This window comes from Mobula birostris, chromosome 8 (genome assembly GCF_030028105.1).
Source record: "Mobula birostris isolate sMobBir1 chromosome 8, sMobBir1.hap1, whole genome shotgun sequence".
In the NCBI taxonomy this organism is placed as follows: Eukaryota; Metazoa; Chordata; class Chondrichthyes; order Myliobatiformes; family Myliobatidae; genus Mobula; species Mobula birostris.
The window spans coordinates 158,541,938-158,562,722 of record NC_092377.1 but is presented as its reverse complement, the minus strand read 5'-3'; the positions used below and the strand labels follow the sequence as shown (position 1 = coordinate 158,562,722).

Below are 20,785 nucleotides of genomic sequence, written 5' to 3'. Positions count from 1 at the left end.
CTGCTCCTCTGTTGCTAGTTTGCCGGAATCCAGTGATGGTCCTCATCCCCCTCCAGACCTCTCTCATGTTGTTCTGCTGGAGTTTCCTGTGAATTTGAAACAGTTGATGGGAACATGGAGGATAAAAAAGGAATCGAGATTGCTGAAGGGTTGGTGTAAAATGGATGGTTGATGTTTAGTGTGGACATCATTGTTCAAGGGGCCTAAATCCTCGCTACATCTCTCTAAGACTCCAAGAAATGCGTGCAAGCTCAATTTCAATGTTTGAGAGAGTTGGATAGGTACATGGATGTGAGGGGCATGGAGGGCTATGGTTCACGTGCAAGTGGATGGGATTAAGCTGTTTAAATGGTTCAGCACAGACTAGATGGACTGAAGGGCCTGTTTCTGTGCTGTACTTTTCTATGACTCTAAAAGCATCCAGAAACTTCGTACGAAATGTGGACGTTCGTGTAGGTTTCAAATGGAAAAGCCTTACTTGAGCACCCTAATTAAAATTAATGTGGGCAGGTAAGGATAATGGATTATAATAGATCTTCAAAAGATGTTTTGTTTTTTTGTACGTTGGGGGTAGGCCGCTTGATATTTTTCTTTGAATGGGTTCCATGTTTTTTTTGTTTCATAACCATCTGTGGGAGGAGACGACTCTCAGGGTTATATACTGCATACATACTTTGAGAATAAAAGTACTCTGAACTTGAACTTTGACTCAACGTTGATATCAAAACATGTGGTTCTGCAGCTGATGTCTGCATTTGCTGCTAAGGGGAGCCACGCCATTAGGAGAGAACCTCACACTGTGACAGCATTCGGAAGCCCACTTGGCATCCGCAGTTTGCTGACCAGCATCAGTAAGACTGGATTAGGTGCTCGCTACAGAGATAGTGGTGGACATCAGCGAATATGTTTCTTCGGTCCGCTAACAGCAGTTGGTTGTTGAGGACACTGATCTATGTTTTCTCAGAATTGCTGTGCAATCGTTGGCTGAAGTCCTGAGTTGAAACTGGCACTTACCTTGTGTGTGTGTACATGTTCTTTGTTCAGGATGAGCTGACGCCTCTTCACTGCGCTGCCAGGAACGGCCATGTGCAGATTGCTGAGATTCTACTGGATCGCAACGCTCCAATTATGGCCAAAACCAAGGTAGGTCAAGGGCCCGTGTGAGAGAGACAGAAAAGGTGCTGCAAGTTTCTCTCTGTCCCATACCAACCCCACACTCTGCCCTTCCAAGGGCAATCCTAAGTCAAAGCCACAGTTCACCCAGGTAAGCTACTCATGATCATTGTCCCAATCAACCTTCCACTCTGACTCTTGTTCCTTCAGTTCTTGCAGCTACCATTGGCAGGAGGCACAGAAGCCTAAGGTCTCACACGACCAGCTTCAAGAACAGCTACTTCCTCTCAACCATTTGGTTCTTCAGCCAGTGAGAACAACCCTAATGACTACATTGTAGCTACACTTTGCACTAAAATGGACTTTCTATTATTCTATTTGTGTTCTTTCTTGTCAAAATTGTGTATAATTTTTGCTCAATTTGTGTTTTCCCTATGAATGCTGCTTAAAATGATGCTACATGCCTGTGATGCTGCTGCAAGTAAGTTTTTCCTTGGGCCTGTGCACACATGTACCCGTGCATGTGACAATTAACTTGACTTTGATTTTACCCCATTCCCAGATTGCCCCGACTGAACTCAATGCCCTGACTCCCTTCACCATGTCACATCATTCCACAAATTCAAAACTTAGGGAGAACTTAGTCCTGGGTCATAAGTTCTCCTGATGAGCTGAAGAAATTTCTCCTCATCTCAGTTTTAAAGGGACATCCCTTTATGCCACGTCTTCACCTTGGATCCCAGATGAATGGAAACATTGTCTCCACGTCCATTCAATCTAGCCTTTCGGTATTCAGTAGGTTTTAATGAGGTCCCCCTACTCCCCCATCCTTCTGAACTGCAAAGAGCACAGGTCCAGAGACATCATTCATTCTGTGTAATGATCTGTGTGTATGTTCTGTCTGAAGGTCTGTGTGTACGCTCTATGCTATGGTCCGTGTATACAGTCTGTATAATAATCTATGTGATGTTATAAGGGGTTGTCATCAGGCTGTGTTAATTCACTGCGTGATGTGCTTGCTGACTCCTTTAAGTGAATGAACCAGTTTACACCAAGGTAGGTGTGTGGCCAGGTTGTACCTCGGACTTGGACCGACTGTGTGTTGCCCACGCCTTGTTCGTTCTTTTCCTTCTAGAATGGCCTCTCCCCCATCCACATGGCAGCACAGGGCGACCACCTGGACTGCGTCCGCCTTCTGCTCCAGTACCAAGCCGAAATTGATGACGTCACGCTCGATAACCTGACCCCACTCCACGTGGCATCTCACTGTGGGCATCACAAGGTGGCCAAGGTCCTCCTGGACAAGGGAGCAAAGCCCAGCGCCCGAGCCCTGGTGAGTCTGTGCGTGCAGCGGTTCTGAAAGAACTGACTGATTGTGAATGGATTCAGGATGTCCTTCATTACTTTATGTTTTAACGAGAAACAGGCTGTGTAATACTGACACGAGAAATCCTGCCAATGCTGGATATCCAAAGCAACACATGCGAAATGCTGGAGGAACCCAGCAGGTAAAACAGTCGCAGTATCAGGCTGAGACCCTTCTTCAGGATTGTGTAATATACTGTGTAATATTGTGTATGCACGATACACAGTGTAGTGGTCTGTGTAATGCTCTACAGTGCCAACAGTCAGGGTTTAACTCCCACCGCTGTCTGCAAGAAGCTTTTTCATTCTCCCCATGACCGCATGGGTTTCCACTGAGCACTCTGGTTTCCTCCCACGTTCTATAGACATAAAGATTAGTAAGGGCTAGTAGGTTGTGGGCATGCTGTGTTAACACCTTGGCGACACTTGTGGGCTCCCCCCAGCACGTGCCCTGTCTGTGCTGGTCTTTAAGACAAATGATACATTTCACAGTACATGTCTTCATAGTCATAGTCATAGTCATACTTTATTGATCCCGAAGGAAATTGGTTTTCATTACAGTTGCACCATAAATAATTAAATAGTAATAAAACCATAAATAATTAAATAGTATTATGTAAATTATGCCAGGAAATAAGTCCAGTACCAACCTATTGGCTCAGGGTATCTGACCCTCCAAGGGAGGAGCTGTAAAGTTTGATGGCCACAGGCAGGAATGACTTCCTATGACGCTCTGTGTTGCATCTCGGTGGAATGAGTCTCTGGCTAAATGTACTCCTGTGCCCAACCAGTCCATTATGTAGTGGATGGGAGACATTGACCAAGATGGCATGCAACTTGGACAGCATCCTCTTTTCAGACACCACCGTCAGAGAGTCCAGTTCCATCCCCACAACATCACTGGCCTTACGAATGAGTTTGTTGATTCCGTTGGTGTCTGCTACCCTCAGCCTGCTGCCCCAGCACACAACAGCAAACATGATAGCACTGGCCACCACAGACTTGTAGAACATCCTCAGCATCAAGACATATCAAGTGAATCAAGACATATCAAGATATGTCTTGATTCACTTGTGACAAATAAAGCTAAGCTTTAAAATTTAAATTCAACCTAATGAAAACAAAAGATAAAAAGAACATGTGCAGTTCTGGCCACCTAACTACCGGAAATATACCAGCAAGCTTGTAAGAGCACGGAGAAAATTTACACGGATGTTGCTGGGAGTTAAGGACCTGAGTTAGAGGGAAAGGTTAAACAGGGTTAGAACTTCATTCCATGGAGTGCAGGAGAATGGGGGGAGATCTTATTGAGGTATACAAAATTCTGAGGGGTATCAATAGGGAGAATGCATGCAGGCTTTTTACCTTCATGTTGGGTGAGACTGGAACTAGAGGTAACATACGCAGAATGCTGGAGGAACTCAGCAGGCCAGGCAGCATCTATAGAGAAGAGTAAACAGTCAACGTTTTGGGCCGAGTCCCTTCATCGGGATTGGAAAGGAAGGGGAGAAATCGGAGTAAGAAGGTTGGGGGAGGGCAGGAAGAAGTACAAGGTGGCAAGTGATACTGTAGGTGAAACTGGAAGGTGGGTAGGGGGCGTGAAGTAAAGAGCTGGGAAGTTGACTAGTGAAAGAGATAGAGGGCTGGAGAAGAGGGAATCTGATAGGAGAGGATAGAAGACCATGGCAAAAAGGGAAGGGTTAGGAGCACCAGAAGGAGGTGATGGGTAGGTAAGGAGATAAGGTAAGAGAGCAAGCGAGCAAGTTTATTTGTATAGCACTTTTCAAACACAAGGCAGTTCAAAGTGCTTTACATAAAACAAGATATAAAAATCAAACATCAAATTTCAGACAATATATAAGAGAATAAAATCACACAAAAATAGATATAAATAAAAGTTACAGTGCAGGGGATTCTAATTAAAAGCTACAGTGAAAAGAAAAGTTTTTAAGCCTCAGTTTAAAAGAGCTTAAACTTGGGGCAGACTTCAGATCCTCTGGAAGGTTATTCCAGATACGTGGAGCATCGTAACTAAAAGCTGTGTCGCCATGTTTAGGTTTGATCCTGGGGTCAGTAAGCAACCCTGCCCCCATATGACCTGAGAGCTCAGGTTCATAACGCAGCCAGAGATCGGAGATGTATTTTGGCCCTAGACCATTCAGTGCTTTATAAACCAATAGTAATACTTTAAAGTCAATTCTCTGATGGACAGGAAGCCAGTGTAGTGATCTGAGAATTGGAGTGATGTATTCTACTTTCTTAGTCTTAGTGAGGACTCCAGCAGCAGTCTTCTGAATGAACTGCAGCTGTCTGAGGGATTTTTTACAGAGACCTGTGAAAACGCCATTACAGTAGTCAAGCCTACCGAAAATAAATGCATGGATGAGTTTTTCTAGATCTTGCTGAGGTATAAGCCCTTTAACTCTCACTATATATTTAAGATGGTATAAGGCCGACTTTCTTAATGTGGCAGTCAAAATTTAAGACAGCGTCCATCACAACACCAAGGTTTCTGGCTTGGTTTGTGGTCTGTAATGACAAGGATTCTAAGTGAGCACTGATTTTTAATTGTTCTTTTTTGGCACCAAAAGCAATTATTTCAATTTTCTCTTTGTTCAGCTGGTGGAAATTTTGGCTCATCCAGTCAGTGATTTGTTCAATACAGTTTTTTAGTGATTTTATGGGACTGTAGTCACTGTTATATAAATCTCTGTCATCCACATAATTACAGTAAGATATTTTGTTGCTTACTATGATTTGAGCAAGAGGGAGCACATAACTGTTAAACAGAAGAGGCCCTCGTATGGACCCTTGAAGCACTTCACATGTCATTTTTGTTCGATCAGATAGGCAGCTACCAATCGATACAAAATAGTCCTTGTTCTGTAAATATGATTTAAACCACTTTAGGACTGTACCAGAAAGTACCCCCCCCCCCCACCGATTTTCTAGGTCTGTCCAATAATATGCCACGGTCAACTGTATCAAAACAGCACTCAGATCCAGTAAAACCAAAACTGAAATTTTATCAACATCGTAGTTTAAGAGGATGTTATTTAAAACCTCGACCAGAACAGTCACAGTGCTTTTGTGTTGTCAAAATCCAGACTGGAAAACATCTATACAGTTGCTCAGTGCCAAAAAGCTGTTAATTTTCTGATAAACAACCTTTTCAATGATTTTACTTAAACATGCTAAGTTTGATATAGGTCTGTAGTTATTAATTACTGAGGCATCTAGGTTGTTCTTTTTAAAAAGGGGATCAATAACTTTAGGGCTTTTGGGAAGCAACCTGATAGAGCAGAAGTGTTGAGTATTTGCAGCATGTCTGGCATCATGCAATTAAAAACATTTTTTAAAAAGGTTGTAGGTAAAATTTATAGTCAGTAGGTTTGCATCGTGTCATCTTAACTAAGTTAATTCTAAGTGAGTGAAAGGATGAACTGACCTGATGCAGAGACCTAATAGCATATCTCATCTTCTGAATGTTGTCAGTAAGAAAGAACAGAAGGTCATTACATGACTATGTAGACAGAAGTTCAGATGCTACTGATACAGGAGAATCTGTGAGCCTATCAACTTTAGCAAATAAGGCACATGCATTATCGCTGTTTTTGTTTATAATATCAGAGAAGGTCTGCCTTGCATGTCTCAACTCTAAATTATAGATGCAAAGAGTTTCTTCATAACTGTCATAATAGACCTGGAGTTTTATTTTCCACCACCTGCATTCAGCTATTCGACACTTTTTTGGAGTTTAAACCAGTGAGTTGTTTCTCCATGCCTGACCATCACCTCCCTCTGGTGCTCCCCCCGCCCCCCATTTCTTTCTTCCATTGCCTCCTGTCCTTTCCTATTATATTCCCCCTTCTCCACCCCTGTATTTCTTTCACCGATCAACTTCCCAACTCTTTACTTCATCCCTCCCCCACCCCCCCCACCAACTCTGACTCCTCATCTTTTTTCTCCAGTTCTGCTGAAGGGTCTCGGCCCAAAGCGTCAGCAGTACTCTTTTCAATGGATGCTGCCTAGCCTGCTGAGTTCCTCCAGCACTTTGTGTGTGCTACGTGTTTCTCCATGGTGCTTTTTCCCTTACCAGAAACTACTTCTACTTTTGAGGGGGCGATTGCGTCAATGACATCTGTAATTTTAGAGTTGAGATGGTCTACAGGAGCATCGGCTGAGGGGGAGAGAAGACAGGTGTGGGAGAAAAGGCCTGTGGGAATAACACCTTGGTGTTTTCAGTGATAAACCATTTTGTGGTTACCTCAGTTTGAGTGCTAGTGAATAGAGACATAATAAGTTCAAGCAAGACACAGAAATAATCAGAAAGAGCAACATCGGTTACCACAACCTCAGAAGTGTTAAGACCTTTGGAAATGACGAGATCAAGGGTGTGGCCCTTGGTTTGTGGGGGCCCTGTCACATGCTGTGTGAGGCACTATCAATTACTCCAAAAGACTGGAAGTAGAGTAAATACTGAAAGGCTTTTATTAACAGTAAAATGGATCCACACCCATGCTGTATGTCTGTCCTGGACTGAGGGAGGAGCAGTGACACAATCACCTTTATTCAGGGGTCTGTGGGAGGAGCCACAGGGGCAGTCAGCAGAGGGGTGTGTCCAGACAGGTAACCCAGTTACAACCTATATACATGGTTTACCACACTGTGTCAATCCATAACTGTCCAGTTTACAGAGCAGTTCGTTAGCGCTACTGTCCTTGGGGTTATCAACGTGAATATTAAAATCATCAACAATGACCGCCCAGACAAAGTCAATGCAAATTATAGACAGTTCAGCGAAGTTGCCAAAACAGGTTGCACAATATTTTGGTGACCTGTATATAGTTAAAAATGAAGCACAGCAGGATGATTTTAGCTGAACAGCAAAGTATTCCAAAGATGCAAATGGTCCACATGATATCTGCTTACACTGATAATAATTATTGCACAGGTGGCTATTCCTCCCCCTCATTTCTTTATCCTGGTCTCACTAATAAAATTGAAACTAGGAGGAGCTGATTCGATAACACTGTTGTTTTGGTCTAGCCAAATCTGTGTTAGAAACATAAAATCAAGGCTGTGCCTGATAATTAAGTCATTAATTAAAAGTGATTTGCAAGCCAAGGACTTAACATTTTAGTAAGGCTAGGCTTAATGTGTTAAAAACATCTTCTGGATTTCACTTTGGCTGACAAGGGACAGTTATCAAGCTTTCTAAGTTAGCAGTGGGTGCTGAGGGAAACAGGAAACATGGGGAACTAGAGGTCATAGGTTTAGGGTGAAAGGTGAAATATTAAAGAGGAGTCTGAGGGGTATTTCTTTTGCCACGTAGTTGGGAGTAGGCAAATGACCAGGCTTGCAGAGACTCAATGGGCCTGTCTCTGTGCTATGGTACTTTATGACTGAATGTGAATGGAAAAACTGCCCATATTATTGTAATCATAAACCTCTACCTACTCACCTAACTTCATCACTTCATCAAGATATTCTCTAAGAGCTCCCTCTATGTCCAAGCTCATGGTCACCTGACCTGATACCTTTGATTGGTGTCCTCCTGCTAATTGCTCCATGCCGTCATGGAGGCAGACAGCACACATACAGGCCATTCGGCCCACTGAATCCATTCTGACCTCCAACCACCATTTACACACATCCTACCTTGATGCCATTTTTTCATTATTCCCTCTTTCCCCTCACCCACCCCAGCCCCAGATTCTACACTCAATTGCACACCAGGGACAATTTACAGCGTCCAATTAACCCACATAGTGTATCTTTCACACTAAGTGGTATTTACATGCTTGTTTTTATGATTGTTGTTGTAGAACTGGGGGCCGCTACCCACACTTCCCCATAAAGTACCTCCCCTGTTCTAGTCCTGCCCCAAACTCACCATCATAAGTGCCTGGCTGCTCTCGGGAATAGGAGTGGATTAGATCCACCAGGATTGTGTTTGGTTTTCAATCTCCAATTTTATAGCCCACCTCCCTCTGCTATGTTTGAATTAATGCTTAAGCCTCTCAAACAGTCGATTGTATTTGGCTTTATAGTTCCCAATAGGTAGGAAGACATCCACAAGTAAACCAAAGTTCAAAGTAAATTTTATTATCATAGTACATGTATGTCAGCATACACAATCCTGAGATTCAGTTTCTTGTGGGCATACTCAAAAAATCTATAAAATAGTAACTATAACAGGATCAATGAAAGATCAACCAGAGTGCAGAAGACAACAAACAATGCAAATACAAATATAAATAAGTAGCAATAAATAACGAGAACATGAGGTAATGAGATAAAGAGCCCTTAAAGTGAGATAATTGATTCTGGGAACATCTCAATGATGGGGCAAGTGGGTGTAGTTATCCCCTTTTATTCAAGAGTCTGATGGTTGAGGGGTAGTAACTGTTTTTAAACTGGGTGGTGCGAGTCCTGAGCCACTTGTACCTTCTACCTGTGAGAAGAGAGCATGACCTGGAGAAAAGAGCAGTCAGGTGTCATGCCGCATAGAAACAGTCTACTCAGCTCACCAAATCCACACCCACCATTTTACACCAATCCTACATTTGTCCCATTCTTTATTCATTCCAAATTCTCTTCAACTTCTAAATTTATTAGCTTTTTATACATTACTGTGCAAAAGTCTTTGGCAGAAGTCTGTAGCTAGTGTGGCTAAGACATTTGCACAGTACTGTGTTTTTGTGAACATAGAGTGGAGAGCGAGTTTGTAAATTTGGTGGGAGGAAAGGATGTTGGGAATGGTGAGGGTGGAGCTCCGTGGAAGGAGTATGGGACAAGTGACAGAGAAGGAGTGCCAAGGGCGGGTGTAGACATACCCAACCCTGAGACACCAGGCAAGGTCATTTGATTCCAAGCAATTGGTTTATTGATCTCTCTGGTGCTTCCCGCTCCCCTTCCCCTCCCTTCCCCTCCCTTCCCCTTTTCCCAACCATGATTCCCCTGTCCCTGCCCCCTTCCCATTCTCAGTCCACTATAGAGACCCATATCAGAATCAGGTTGATCATCATTCAAATATGTCAAATTTGGTTTTTGTGGCAGCAGTACAGTGCAATACATAAAATTACTGCAGTACTGTGCAAAAGTTTTAGGCACCCTAGCTCTATATATATATATATATGTTTTTTGTTCCATGTCATGCCCTGTCCAACACAGCACAGCAAATTCCTAAGACATGTAAATGTATAGTACATGTTAAATAAAGATGACCCTTCATCCTTCAGTTCCCCTAAAATTCTGCTGCTTTCTGTGGCCAGCCCTGATCTTATTGAATGGTGGAACAGGTTCAACAGGCCAAATGACCTCCTCCTGCACCTATTCCTGTGTGTGTGTGTGTTAAGGCCCTTTCCTCTCAAGCAGAGGTTCCCAACCTGGCCTCCATGATCAAAAAGAAGTTTGAAACCCTTGCTCTAAAGCAACTCTGTTTTTGCCACTCAGCAATAAGGGAGACCCCTAGTAGAGATCTCTCTGCATGGGAGTCCTCTCTCTTTACACGGGGGACCTGAGGGAGAGAGTAGCACGGATCAGTACCATGCAGTAGATTCCTAAGTTGGTTCATGGTCTCCCCAGCCAACCTGCATTCACGTGGCTGGGAGAAGTCAGTGTATCATGTATCTGGAGCGTGAGAGGTTGCAGTCTCTGTCTGAGTACCTGAGGGGACTGTTCCTCAAGTTTTGGTCACACTTCAGCCCTACGTTCCTGTTATGTGGTCACACTATGTGTGTGTGTGGGGGGGTGGGGGGGGAGAGGTGCAGGTTGGTGGGTCACTCGAGGGTATCTTCCGGTTGCTTTTCGCCTGGGCCTGGCCAGAGTATCCATTCACAGGTCCAAGCAGTGAGAGTTCGAACATTCTGCTTGAGCTGATTGTGCCTGGCCCACTTCTGGGGTTATACTGATGCCCATAGACCTCCTGACAAAGAGCACACGGTGTCCGCGGATACACTCAAGGTTTTCCATAATAGCTGGGCTCTCTCTGAGCTTGAGTATGTACTGGATACAGGCAACACACACAAAATGCTGGAGGAACACAGCAGGCCAGACAGCATCGACGGAAAAGAGTAAACAGTCAATGTTTTAGGCCAAAACACTTCTTCAGGACCTGATGAAAGGGCTCAGCCTAAAACGTCGACTGTTTACTCTTTTCTCTAGATGCTGTCTGACCTGCTGAGTTCCTCCAGTATTTTGTGTGTGTTGCTTGGATTTCCAGCATCTGCAGAATTTCTCCTGTTTGTATACTGGATATAGTTGGCTGTGTTGTAATTTGAAGCTATTGACTGTAAAGGTTGTGAACGATGGAATATTGAAACACTGTGATGCTGCAGTTACCTAACAAACTTCCTTTGAAAAAGGAAAATAAAATAAATATCACATTGTTCCCTCATGTCTGTGTATAATGAGCTGAGTTGCCTTCTCTAACATGCCATGTCCCTTCCTGTTTCCTAGAATGGCTTCACCCCATTGCATATTGCATGTAAGAAGAACCATATCAGGGTGATGGACCTGCTCCTGAAACATGGAGCGTCGCTAGAGGCTGTAACTGAGGTAAGCGACCGTGATATTAGCACAATTTCATCTGTAAAAATCACCAGGTAATGCAGAAACCATTTATAACTGTTGCCCTTTACAATGAAAGAGGATTATCCTTCCTTGAATTAACGGGTGACAAATCAGATTGGAAGGACAGCACTGGCCTGAAATTAGAGTCACCCAGACATAAAGTGTCTCCTGAAGGTGGAGACAAAGAAAGTTTTGAGCCTCTGCGCCTTATTCATATTCTCCTTAGAAATTCTGCCAAAGGAAGCAGCAATGGAGGGAGCTTTGCTTGTTGCTCAAAGATTTCCTGCATCTGCAGAATCCCTTGTCTCCAAAATTCTGCAGCTGTTAGAAATCAAAATCCTGGAAAGACTCAACAGGTCAGGCAGTGTCCGTGGAGAGAGAAAGAGAGTGAATGTTTTGGGTCATAGACCCTTCATCAATTCTGATAATCTGGGATGTTAATTCGTTTTATTCTCCACAGCTGCTGCCTGATCTGCTGAGTATCTGCAACAGTTACTGGTTAAAAGTCCAAAGTACATTTATTATCAAAGTATGTAGAGTACTGTGCAGAAGTCTGAGGCACATATGTACTCTGTATAGTCAGGGTGCCTAAGACTTTTGCACAGTACTATATTTGTCAGTGTGAAGGGGAGAGTGAGCTTGTAAATGTGGTGGGAGCAAAAGATGTTGGGAATGGCAAGAGTGGAGTGCCATGGTAGGGGATCTAGACTGGTGACAGAGAAGGAGTGGCAGGTGGCAGCAGCCAAGGTCATTTGGAGAAACTCAGCAGGCCGGGCAACACCTATGGAAAAGAGTAAATGGTCAACATTTCAGCCCGAGACCCTTCATCTCATGTTTGTGTTCTATTACAGAATGTCTCTTGGGTGCTTCCCCTTTCCTCCCCTCGCTCTTCCCCTTTCCTCCCCTCTCCCTTCCCCTCTCCCTTCCCCTCTCCCTTCCCCTCTCCCTTCCCCTCTCCCTTCCCCTCTCCCTTCCCCTCTCCCTTCCCCTCTCCCTTCCCCTCTCCCTTCCCCTCTCCCTACCCCTCTCCCTTCCCCTTTTTACAACCATGATTCCACTCTCCATATGTCAAGAAATGTGTTTTTCTTGTGGGTGCTCATATACTACTGTGATATTCACTTTTTTGCAGGCATTCACAGTAGAACAAAGAAGTACACTAGAATCAATGAAAAATTACACTCAAACAAAGACTTGGAAAGAACCAATGTGCAAAAGAAGATGCACTGTGTGGGAAAGGAAAATCAATCAATCAATGGATAGATGGATAGATAGATAAATAGTTAATGTTGAGAACATGAGCTGTAGAGTACTTGAAAGTGAATCGATGTGTTGTGGAATCAGTTCAGAGTTGAGATGAGTGAGGTTATCCATGCTGATTCAGGTTGAAGGGTAACAACTGTTCCTGAACCTGCTGGTGTAGGTACTGATATTGTGGTTGAAGAGCAAGGATCAGCTTTAGAGGGCAAAAAAAGGCCAGACAGTAAATCACCACCTTGCCAGCACTGTATTATAAAATGTGAAGTAAAGTGACCATGTGATGCCCCATTAAGCAAGACATGAGCTACTTTACTAGATTATCGCACGTGACATGGTAAAAGAAAGTCAAACCTCTGAGTGCATCCAACAGCCTTCTGTGATTTGTAATTGGTATTCTCTCCCCCTCTCCCCCTCTCCCCCTCTCCCCCTCTCCCCCTCTCCCCCTCTCCCCCTCTCCCCCTCTCCCCCTCTCCCCCTCTCCCCCCCTCTCCCCCCCTCTCCCCCCCTCTCCCCCCCTCTCCCCCCCTCTCCCCCCCCCTCTCTCCCCCCCTCTCTCCCCCCCTCTCTCCCCCCCTCTCTCCCCCCCTCTCTCCCCCCCTCTCTCCCCCCCTCTCTCCCCCTCCCTTTGTGTTCCAGTCAGGACTGACGCCGCTCCATGTCGCTGCCTTCATGGGAAACCTGAATATTGTCACCAAGTTACTACAGCATGGAGCCTCCCCGAACGTATCCAACGTGGTGAGTGGTTGGACTGATGCCCATTGGAGTTTAGAAGGATGAGGTGTGATACTGTTGAAGCATAGGGGATCATCAGTGGGATTTCTGGGGTCGACAGTGAGAGGGTTTTTTACGCGTCTTTGCAGTAAGGAGCCACCATTTAAGATGGAAGTAAGGAGGAACAATTTGAATCTCTGAAACCTTCCATCCCAGAGAGCTGTGGGGAGGGGGAGGGTGCGTGAGACACTGGCCATTGGAAGCTTCCTGATATTCCCATCATATGTAGTTTGCTGCACATCCTGTAACCACAATGACCTCTGTCTACGGAGGAGGTTCATAAGAACGATCTCGGGAATGAAAGGGTTAATGTATCAGGCGTGTTTGATGGCGCTGCACCTGAACACTGAAGCTTAGAGGAGTGAGGGAGATATCTTACTGAAACCCTTCGAACACTGAAAGGCCTTGAGTGGATTTGGAGAGGGTATGTCCTACGTTGGGAGAGTTGAGGACCAAAGGGCACAGCCCCAAATTAGAAGGACATCCCTATATCACAGAGATGGAAAGGAACTTCTTTAGTCGGAGGCTGGTAGAACATAGAACGTAGAACAGTATAGCACATTACAGGCCCTTCGGCCCACAATGTTGTGCCGACCCTCAAACCCTGCCTCCATATAACTCCCCACTTTAAATTCCTCCATATACCTGTCTAGTAGTCTCTTAAACTTCACTAGTGTATCTGCCTCCACCACTGACTCAGGCAGTGCATTCCACGCACCAACCACTCTCTGAGTAAAAAACCTTCCTCTAATATCCCCCTTGAACTTCCCACCCCTTACCTTAAAGCCATATTCTCTTGTACTGAGCAGTGATGCCCTGGGGAAGAGGCGCTGTCTGTCCACTCTATCTATTCCTCTTATTATCTTGTACACCTCTATCATGTCTCCTCTCATCCTCCTTCTCTCCAAAGAGTAAAGCCCTAGCTCCCTTAATCTCTGATCATAATGCATACTCTCTAAACCAGGCAGCATCCTGGTAAATCTCCTCTGTACCCTTTCCAATGCTTCCACATCCTTCCTATAGTGAGGTGACCAGAACTGGACACAGTTCTGGTGAATCTGTGGAATTCATTGCCGTGGATGGCTGTGGAAGCCAAATCACTGGGTATATTTAAAGCGGAGGTTGATAGGTTCTTGATTAGTAAGGGTGTCAAAGGTTATGAGGAGAAGACGGGAGAATGAGTTGACAGGAAAAGTAAATCAGCCATGATGGAATGGCAGAGAAGACTCAATGGGCTGAACAGCCTAATTTTTCTCCCACGTGTTATGATCGTATGGTCTTTGACTCAGAGTCACAAATCGTGACCAAGGGAGATGTTTCTGTTATCCCACCGGATACACAAGCGCATAGGTTTCAGGGTTTCAGACTGGGCTCTGGTACTGTGGCAAGGAGGAAGATCTGCAGAAATTTCCCTAACCGTATTCCTCTATATTGCCCAAAATATTCTCAAGAAACAAGTTAAAAAAAAAACCACATTTAGATTTCTTCACCTCTTAACTATCTGAATATATGATGTCCATGTCAGAAATATCAGAAACAGAAGGTCACAGGGTTATGGAGAGGGGAGGAGTTTCAAAGCGCATCTATGAGAGTTTATTTTTAGACAGAGCGGATGATATCTGAAGCTCAGTGAAAAAGGAGGTGGTAGAATTGGACATACTGTAAAATCACTGTGTTTAAAATGCATTTAAACAAGCACGTGTAGGCAAGAGACAGGTGGAGACAGTCCTGGTGCAGCAAATGGGTTTAGTGTAAATGTCAGAATGGATATGGTGGGCTGAAGGGCCTGTGACTGTGTTGTATGGCTTTATGTCTCTTGGGTTTTAACAAAGCACACGGCTACTTCCTCCTATTTAAAGTCCAGTTGGAGGGTTCAGGTAGCGTATTTTTAACTTCCCTCTGCTTCACCTGCACCTTTCAGGCTTTATTTTAAAAGCTTCTGCTTCTTGCTTCTTTGCCGAATCCTTGCTCCAGTTGTTCCACTGAAGCTAGAAGAAACAAGGTGAGCCGCGGCGATCGCAACAGTCTGCGGAGCCGCGGGCTTAGGCCAAATGTGCCGTCGTTTGGGTGCCGGCCATGAGCCTGTCCACGCTTTCCGATCCCGAACAGAGTCCTCTTAGGAGAGGTCCAACGAGCTGCCCGTTCCTCACGTCATCAGTGGACGGCCACTTGTCTGTGGCTGATATTGCCCTGCTGGACCATAGGAGGACTGGATGCAAGCCATTTCACTACCAACTAATGCAGGGTAGCGTGGTGCCAAACGTAGAGTCTCGCTCAGGCTGCTGCTGGTTCTTGGGTTCTTTCCGAGAGCCATTTCTTTGGGGTAAATTTTCTGTTTCCTGTTTTGTTTCATTTGCTGCAGAAAGTAGAGACTCCGTTGCACATGGCAGCAAGAGCGGGCCAGACTGAGGTGGCACGGTTCTTACTCCAAAACAAGGCTCAAGTCGATGCCAAAGCCAAAGTGAGTTGGAAGGATGAGATCCATGTTTAGGCACAGGGGGATGTAGGATGGTGTATGTGTGTCTATATATGTGTGGATGCACATATATTGGGTGTATGTGTATGCATGCATGCACACATATTGAGTGTGGGGGTGCGTGCACGCATATATTGTTTGTGTATGTATGTGCACGTGTGCATAGACAACTATTGAGTATCTGCGGTGCGGCAGGTATTTTGTGCAGGCATCTGTGCCGGTGAGAGAGACTGAGGGCATCTGAATCTGCAAGTATATCTGAATTATGTAATCAGATATTTAATTGGATATTCGCATGGCACGTGTGTGTGCTTGCATATACTCCGTGGCCACTTTATTTGGTGCACCTGCACACCAGCTCGTTAATGCAAATCGCTAATCAGCCAATCATGTGCCAGCAACTCAATGCTTAAAAGCGTGCAGGCATGGTCACGAGGTTCAGCTGTTCTTCAGACCAAACACCAGAATGAGCAAGACATGTGATCAAGTGGCTTTGACCGTGGAATGATTGTTGGTGCCAGACGGCGTGGTTTGAGTACCTCAGAAACTGCTGATCTCCTGTGATTTGCATGCACAACAGTGTCTAGAGTTTACAGGGAATGGTGCGATAAACAAAAACAAAGCGTCCAATGAGTAACAGTGCTGTGGGCGAAAATGCCTTGTTAATGAGAGGTGACAGAGGAGAAATGCCAGACTGGTTCAAAATGACAGGAAGGCGACAGTAACTCAGATAACCACACATTTCAACAGTGGTGTGGAGAACAGTGTCTCTGAATGCACAACATGTCAAACCTTGAAGTGACTGGTCTACAGCAGAAGATTATAGACATACACTCAGTGGCCACTTTATTAGGTAAAGGAGCAAGCTAATAAAGTGGCTGGTGTGTGTATGTAAATGTGGGGAGGCATATCTGGGAAAAGTAAGGACAGGGAGAGCAAGGTAACCAACCAGGCTGAAGAATCATTAATAAGCACATCTACAGTACTGTACTTTGCAAAAGTCTTGGGCACATATATACAGCTGGGGTGCCTAAGCCGTTTGCACAATACTGTATTTCCCAATGTGGAACAGAGAGTTTGTAAATCTAGCGTGAGCAAAGAATGTTGGAGTATGGAGTGTTGCTGGAGGAGTGTGGGACCAGTGTCAGAGAAGGAGTGCCAGGGTGTGGGTGGCATGGGCACAGACACAACCAGCCCTGAGACACCAGGCAAGGTAATTTGATTCTAAACAATCGATTTATTGATCTTCACAGAAGGTCTCTCTAGTGCTTCCCATTCCTCCCCTCTTCCATTCCCTTTTCCCAACCATGATTCCCCTCTCCCTGCCCCCTCAGTCCAAAATAGAGATCCATATCAGAATCAGGTTTATCATCACTCACAAATGTCATGAACTTTTTTGCAGCAGCAGCAGCACAGTACAGTGCAATACATAAAATTACTACAGTACTGTACAAAAGTCTCTAGCATCCTAGCTATATATATGTGCACTGTCTTTTGTACAGTACTATGTCTGCATATGCTATCCTGATATTCGCCTTTTTACGGGCATTCACACGGGCACTTAGAAGCAGCATTCACAACAAAAGCAGGCGGCACGGTAGCGTAGTACTAGCAACCCGGGTTCAATTCCTACCGCTGCCTGTAACGAGCTTGTACGTTCTCTTCGTGACCGCATGGGCTTCCTCCGGGTGCTCAGGTTTCCTTCCACAGTCCAAAGATATACTGGTCAGTAGGTTAATCGGTCATTGTAAGTTGCCCCGTGATTAGGCTAGGGTTAAATTGTGGGATTGCTGGGCAGCACAGCTCAAAGGTCTGGAAGGGCCTTTATCCGCACTGCATCTCACTATATAATTAAATTACTACAGTACTATGCAAAAGTCTTAGGCACCCTAGTTATATATGCGCCTAAGTATTATATGTGCAGGATCATGCACGTATGCGCATCATGAAGAGACTGGGTGTGCAAGTATATGTCCAAATGTTGGTGCAGAGGTGTGTGTGTGTGTATTCGTGTCTGTTCAGAATATTTGGAACTTTAAGTTACAATGCCCTGTCTTTCAAATCTTTGTCACTCCTGTGCATTCTTTTTTTACTTAGAGTTGTGCTTTTTAAATAATGTTGAGATTACTTGCAAGAGTTTTGCTTCAAGCCGTTTGCAATATTTTTTGATCATGCGCATAGCATTTTGTCCTTTTTTTAATATCAATTTCTATGGAAAGGTATGGAAAAGAGCTGAATTATCTCTGCTCATTTCTTCCCTGCCTCCTACTCCGATGGCAGGAAATTGTGCTGTTACAAGAATCACCCCTTGTAATAATGATCAGGGAGGCACCCAGAGAACCTGTAATATCTGATAAGTACCTTTATTGCCTCAACAGAAGAACACCTAAACTTACACAACCAAATAAATGTATGCACACCTACTAAGTTTTCCTGACCTTCCATGAACAGTCAAAGACGAGAAAAGATACCAGTTTAAAGGGGAGTTTTTGTTGCTGGCCACATGTTTTTTGTCGTCCCGTTTTGACTCTCTATGTCCGTGGGGCACCTCACATCCATGATGGTGAATCTCCTGCAGAGTCAATGCCCTCTTGTATGTGAAAAACTCTATTTTTACACTTATTTCTTGCCAATTCAAACATTGCATTCCAGTGTCATATCTATTGGTCATATGTCTGACTTTTAACACCTTTTTATTGGCTCTTTTCCAAGCTAGCATCCATTTATTGCTCTCTTCCCAGCAAGCAACAATCGGTAATTTATGGCTCTGTATTCTCACTTACTAAACAGCTTGAAACACACAACAGATACAGACCCCAATAGTCATAAACCTGCACGTTATATCTAATCAAAGAACACCTCACAAATAACTTTTTATTTGGAAGTGATCTCTAGTACAGCAGATTACTTGGAGCATCATTATCTCGACTTGAAAACACTGATCAAGCCAAGTGACTTCATCTCACAAAATGGAGAGATATTTTCATAAAATAGTAGCCTCTATCTCCTCCCTCATGGCAAGAACAAAGGCAATTGGCCCGTCTGCTTCCACATTCTTTGATTCATTCGAATTCGCTGATTTGCAGACTGTAGTTCTTTTTGACCAACATCTCCCTCCTATTTATCTTAGGATCACGAGCCTCCTCTATTCTGTTGGCTACTCATAGGTGGCCATGAATCCCCAGCAGGTATGCAACATTTACATTATACAAAGATAATGGTACCATCTACTTACTGAATTCATACACTCTGTATACAGGCAATCATCTCCTCTGTTTTACAAAACTGCCATCCTCTTCCTTTTGCACAACTTTGGCCTGTCACCTTCTAAGGTGATATACATTAACAATGCCATTATCATCATACATAAGATTGATATACATTAACAATGCCATTATCATCATACATAAGATTGATATTACCACAGCATACAATACTATCCTTGCCCATGGATGCATTTGAACATTCGATTCCCAATTCCAAAACTTATCCCAAGAGTCTGAACCATTCAGTATTTCATTTGCTTTATCAGCATGTTTCAATAATTTTTGTATGTTTAGTCTATTGATGGATTATCCCCTTTGCCTCATCAACAACTTGTGTCCAGTCTGCAGTCAAATGAGGAATCGGTGGCAATTAGGTAACAACATAGTCCCTCATCTATCTATCCATATCAGTTTATTGGATTGAAAGGTTCTCCTTCCTTACCACATTTATTGCTGGCTGAGACAAAGCTCGTCCCCTGCCCCCCCCCCCATAGTCAAATCTAAAGTCAATGCTCCCACCTACAACATTATGACTTTCCAAGGACACTATTTCTATCCCTTGGTATAACTCGTTGTTGCTGTTGCTATATGTCTGTTCCACCAATGCATATTGTATGAAAACTCATTATTTACAGGTAAAATAGGCAATGAACAATTCTTGTAAGTACTGAAACTACAATCCAGAAGTTTCGGTCTTGTCATCTCTTCTGGACAAGCCCAATGGTTTCCCCCTTTGATGACATCTTGATAAATCTATCCCTTTTCCAATACCCTTCTCAACAATCACAGTGTGATGATAGGAAGTTGTGAGAATTTCCCTTCAATCATTGGGTCCTATGAACATAATCTAAACAAACAGATGGACTGAGAAATGCCCTGCCCCTGTTTATCACACGGTATGAGTTACACTTAGAACATTGGGCTTGACTTTGCTGTATGTTGTTACAATTGTGGATTAATTTAGAACTGTGTTTAGTGATGGACCTCTCTGAAGGCTGGGGAATCAACGTGCAACACTGCACCCTGACTGGCGTGTCAGGGAAAAGAATGGACAGGGAAAGAAAGTTAACCAATCAGGTTGAAGAATCATTAGCCAATGACTTTTTCAAGACAGAGAACATTCAAATTCAGATAGATAAAAGACATTGAAAGATAAAACTAAAACAAAATCTGTAAAACAAAAGTTTAAGTATCTAGCTCCAATTGCAAGTTGAAATAATAAAATTGAACATACATAATAGTTGATTTCCGATTTTGGATGAGTGGTTAAGGCATCAAGCTACTGAGAAACTGGCCAATCCCCAATGATTATGGCAAGGTTGATTGGTATCCATGCCATAAGGAAACCAACTTCACAAAATTACTGTACTGTGCAAAAGTCTTAGGCACATATATACACTGTAGCTAGGGTGTCTAAGGCTTTTACACAGTGCTGGTTTTGACAATGTGGAATGCAGAGTGATTTTGTAAATCTGGCAGGAGCAAAGGATGATGGGAATGCTGAGGGTGGAACGCCACAGGAGGAGTGTGGGACAGGTGGCAGAGAGGGAGGGCTGGAGGCAGGGGATGGTGTGTGGGTGCACACACAGCCAGACCTGAAATGCCAGGCAAGGTCATTTGATTCCAAACAAGTGGTTTATTGATCATTACAGAATGTCCCTCTGGTGCTTCCCACTCTCTCCCCTCTCCCTTCCCCTTTTCCCAACCATGATTCCCCTCTCCCTGACCCCTTCCCACTCTCAGTCCGCAATACAGACCCATATCAGAATCAGGTTGAGCATCACTCACATATGTCATGAATTTTGTTTTTTGCAGCAGCAGTACAGTTCAATACGTAAAATTACAACAGTACTGTGCAAAAGTCTTAGGCACTCTGGCTGTACATATATGAGCCTCAGACTTTTGCACGGTGCCATAGATCACAAAATTTGTTTTTTTGCAGCAGCTGCCATACACTGCA

The 20,785-nt window shown here is 44.0% G+C and overlaps 1 protein-coding gene across 8 annotated transcripts in view; it reads left to right on the top strand.

The window, feature by feature from the left end:
• LOC140201862 (ankyrin-1-like) overlaps positions 1 to 20,785 on the top strand; it is a 302,101-nt gene that overhangs the window by 144,921 nt on the left and 136,395 nt on the right. For 7 of the 8 annotated variants that reach the window (XM_072266606.1, XM_072266605.1, XM_072266601.1 and 4 more), the window contains 5 exons: positions 1,045 to 1,143; positions 2,249 to 2,446; positions 10,942 to 11,040; positions 12,949 to 13,047; positions 15,446 to 15,544. In XM_072266606.1, the coding sequence (XP_072122707.1) occupies positions 1,045 to 1,143; positions 2,249 to 2,446; positions 10,942 to 11,040; positions 12,949 to 13,047; positions 15,446 to 15,544 (594 nt within the window). The remainder of the gene's footprint in view (positions 1 to 1,044; positions 1,144 to 2,248; positions 2,447 to 10,941; positions 11,041 to 12,948; positions 13,048 to 15,445; positions 15,545 to 20,785) is intronic. The other variant, XM_072266608.1, reaches the window with a different exon arrangement.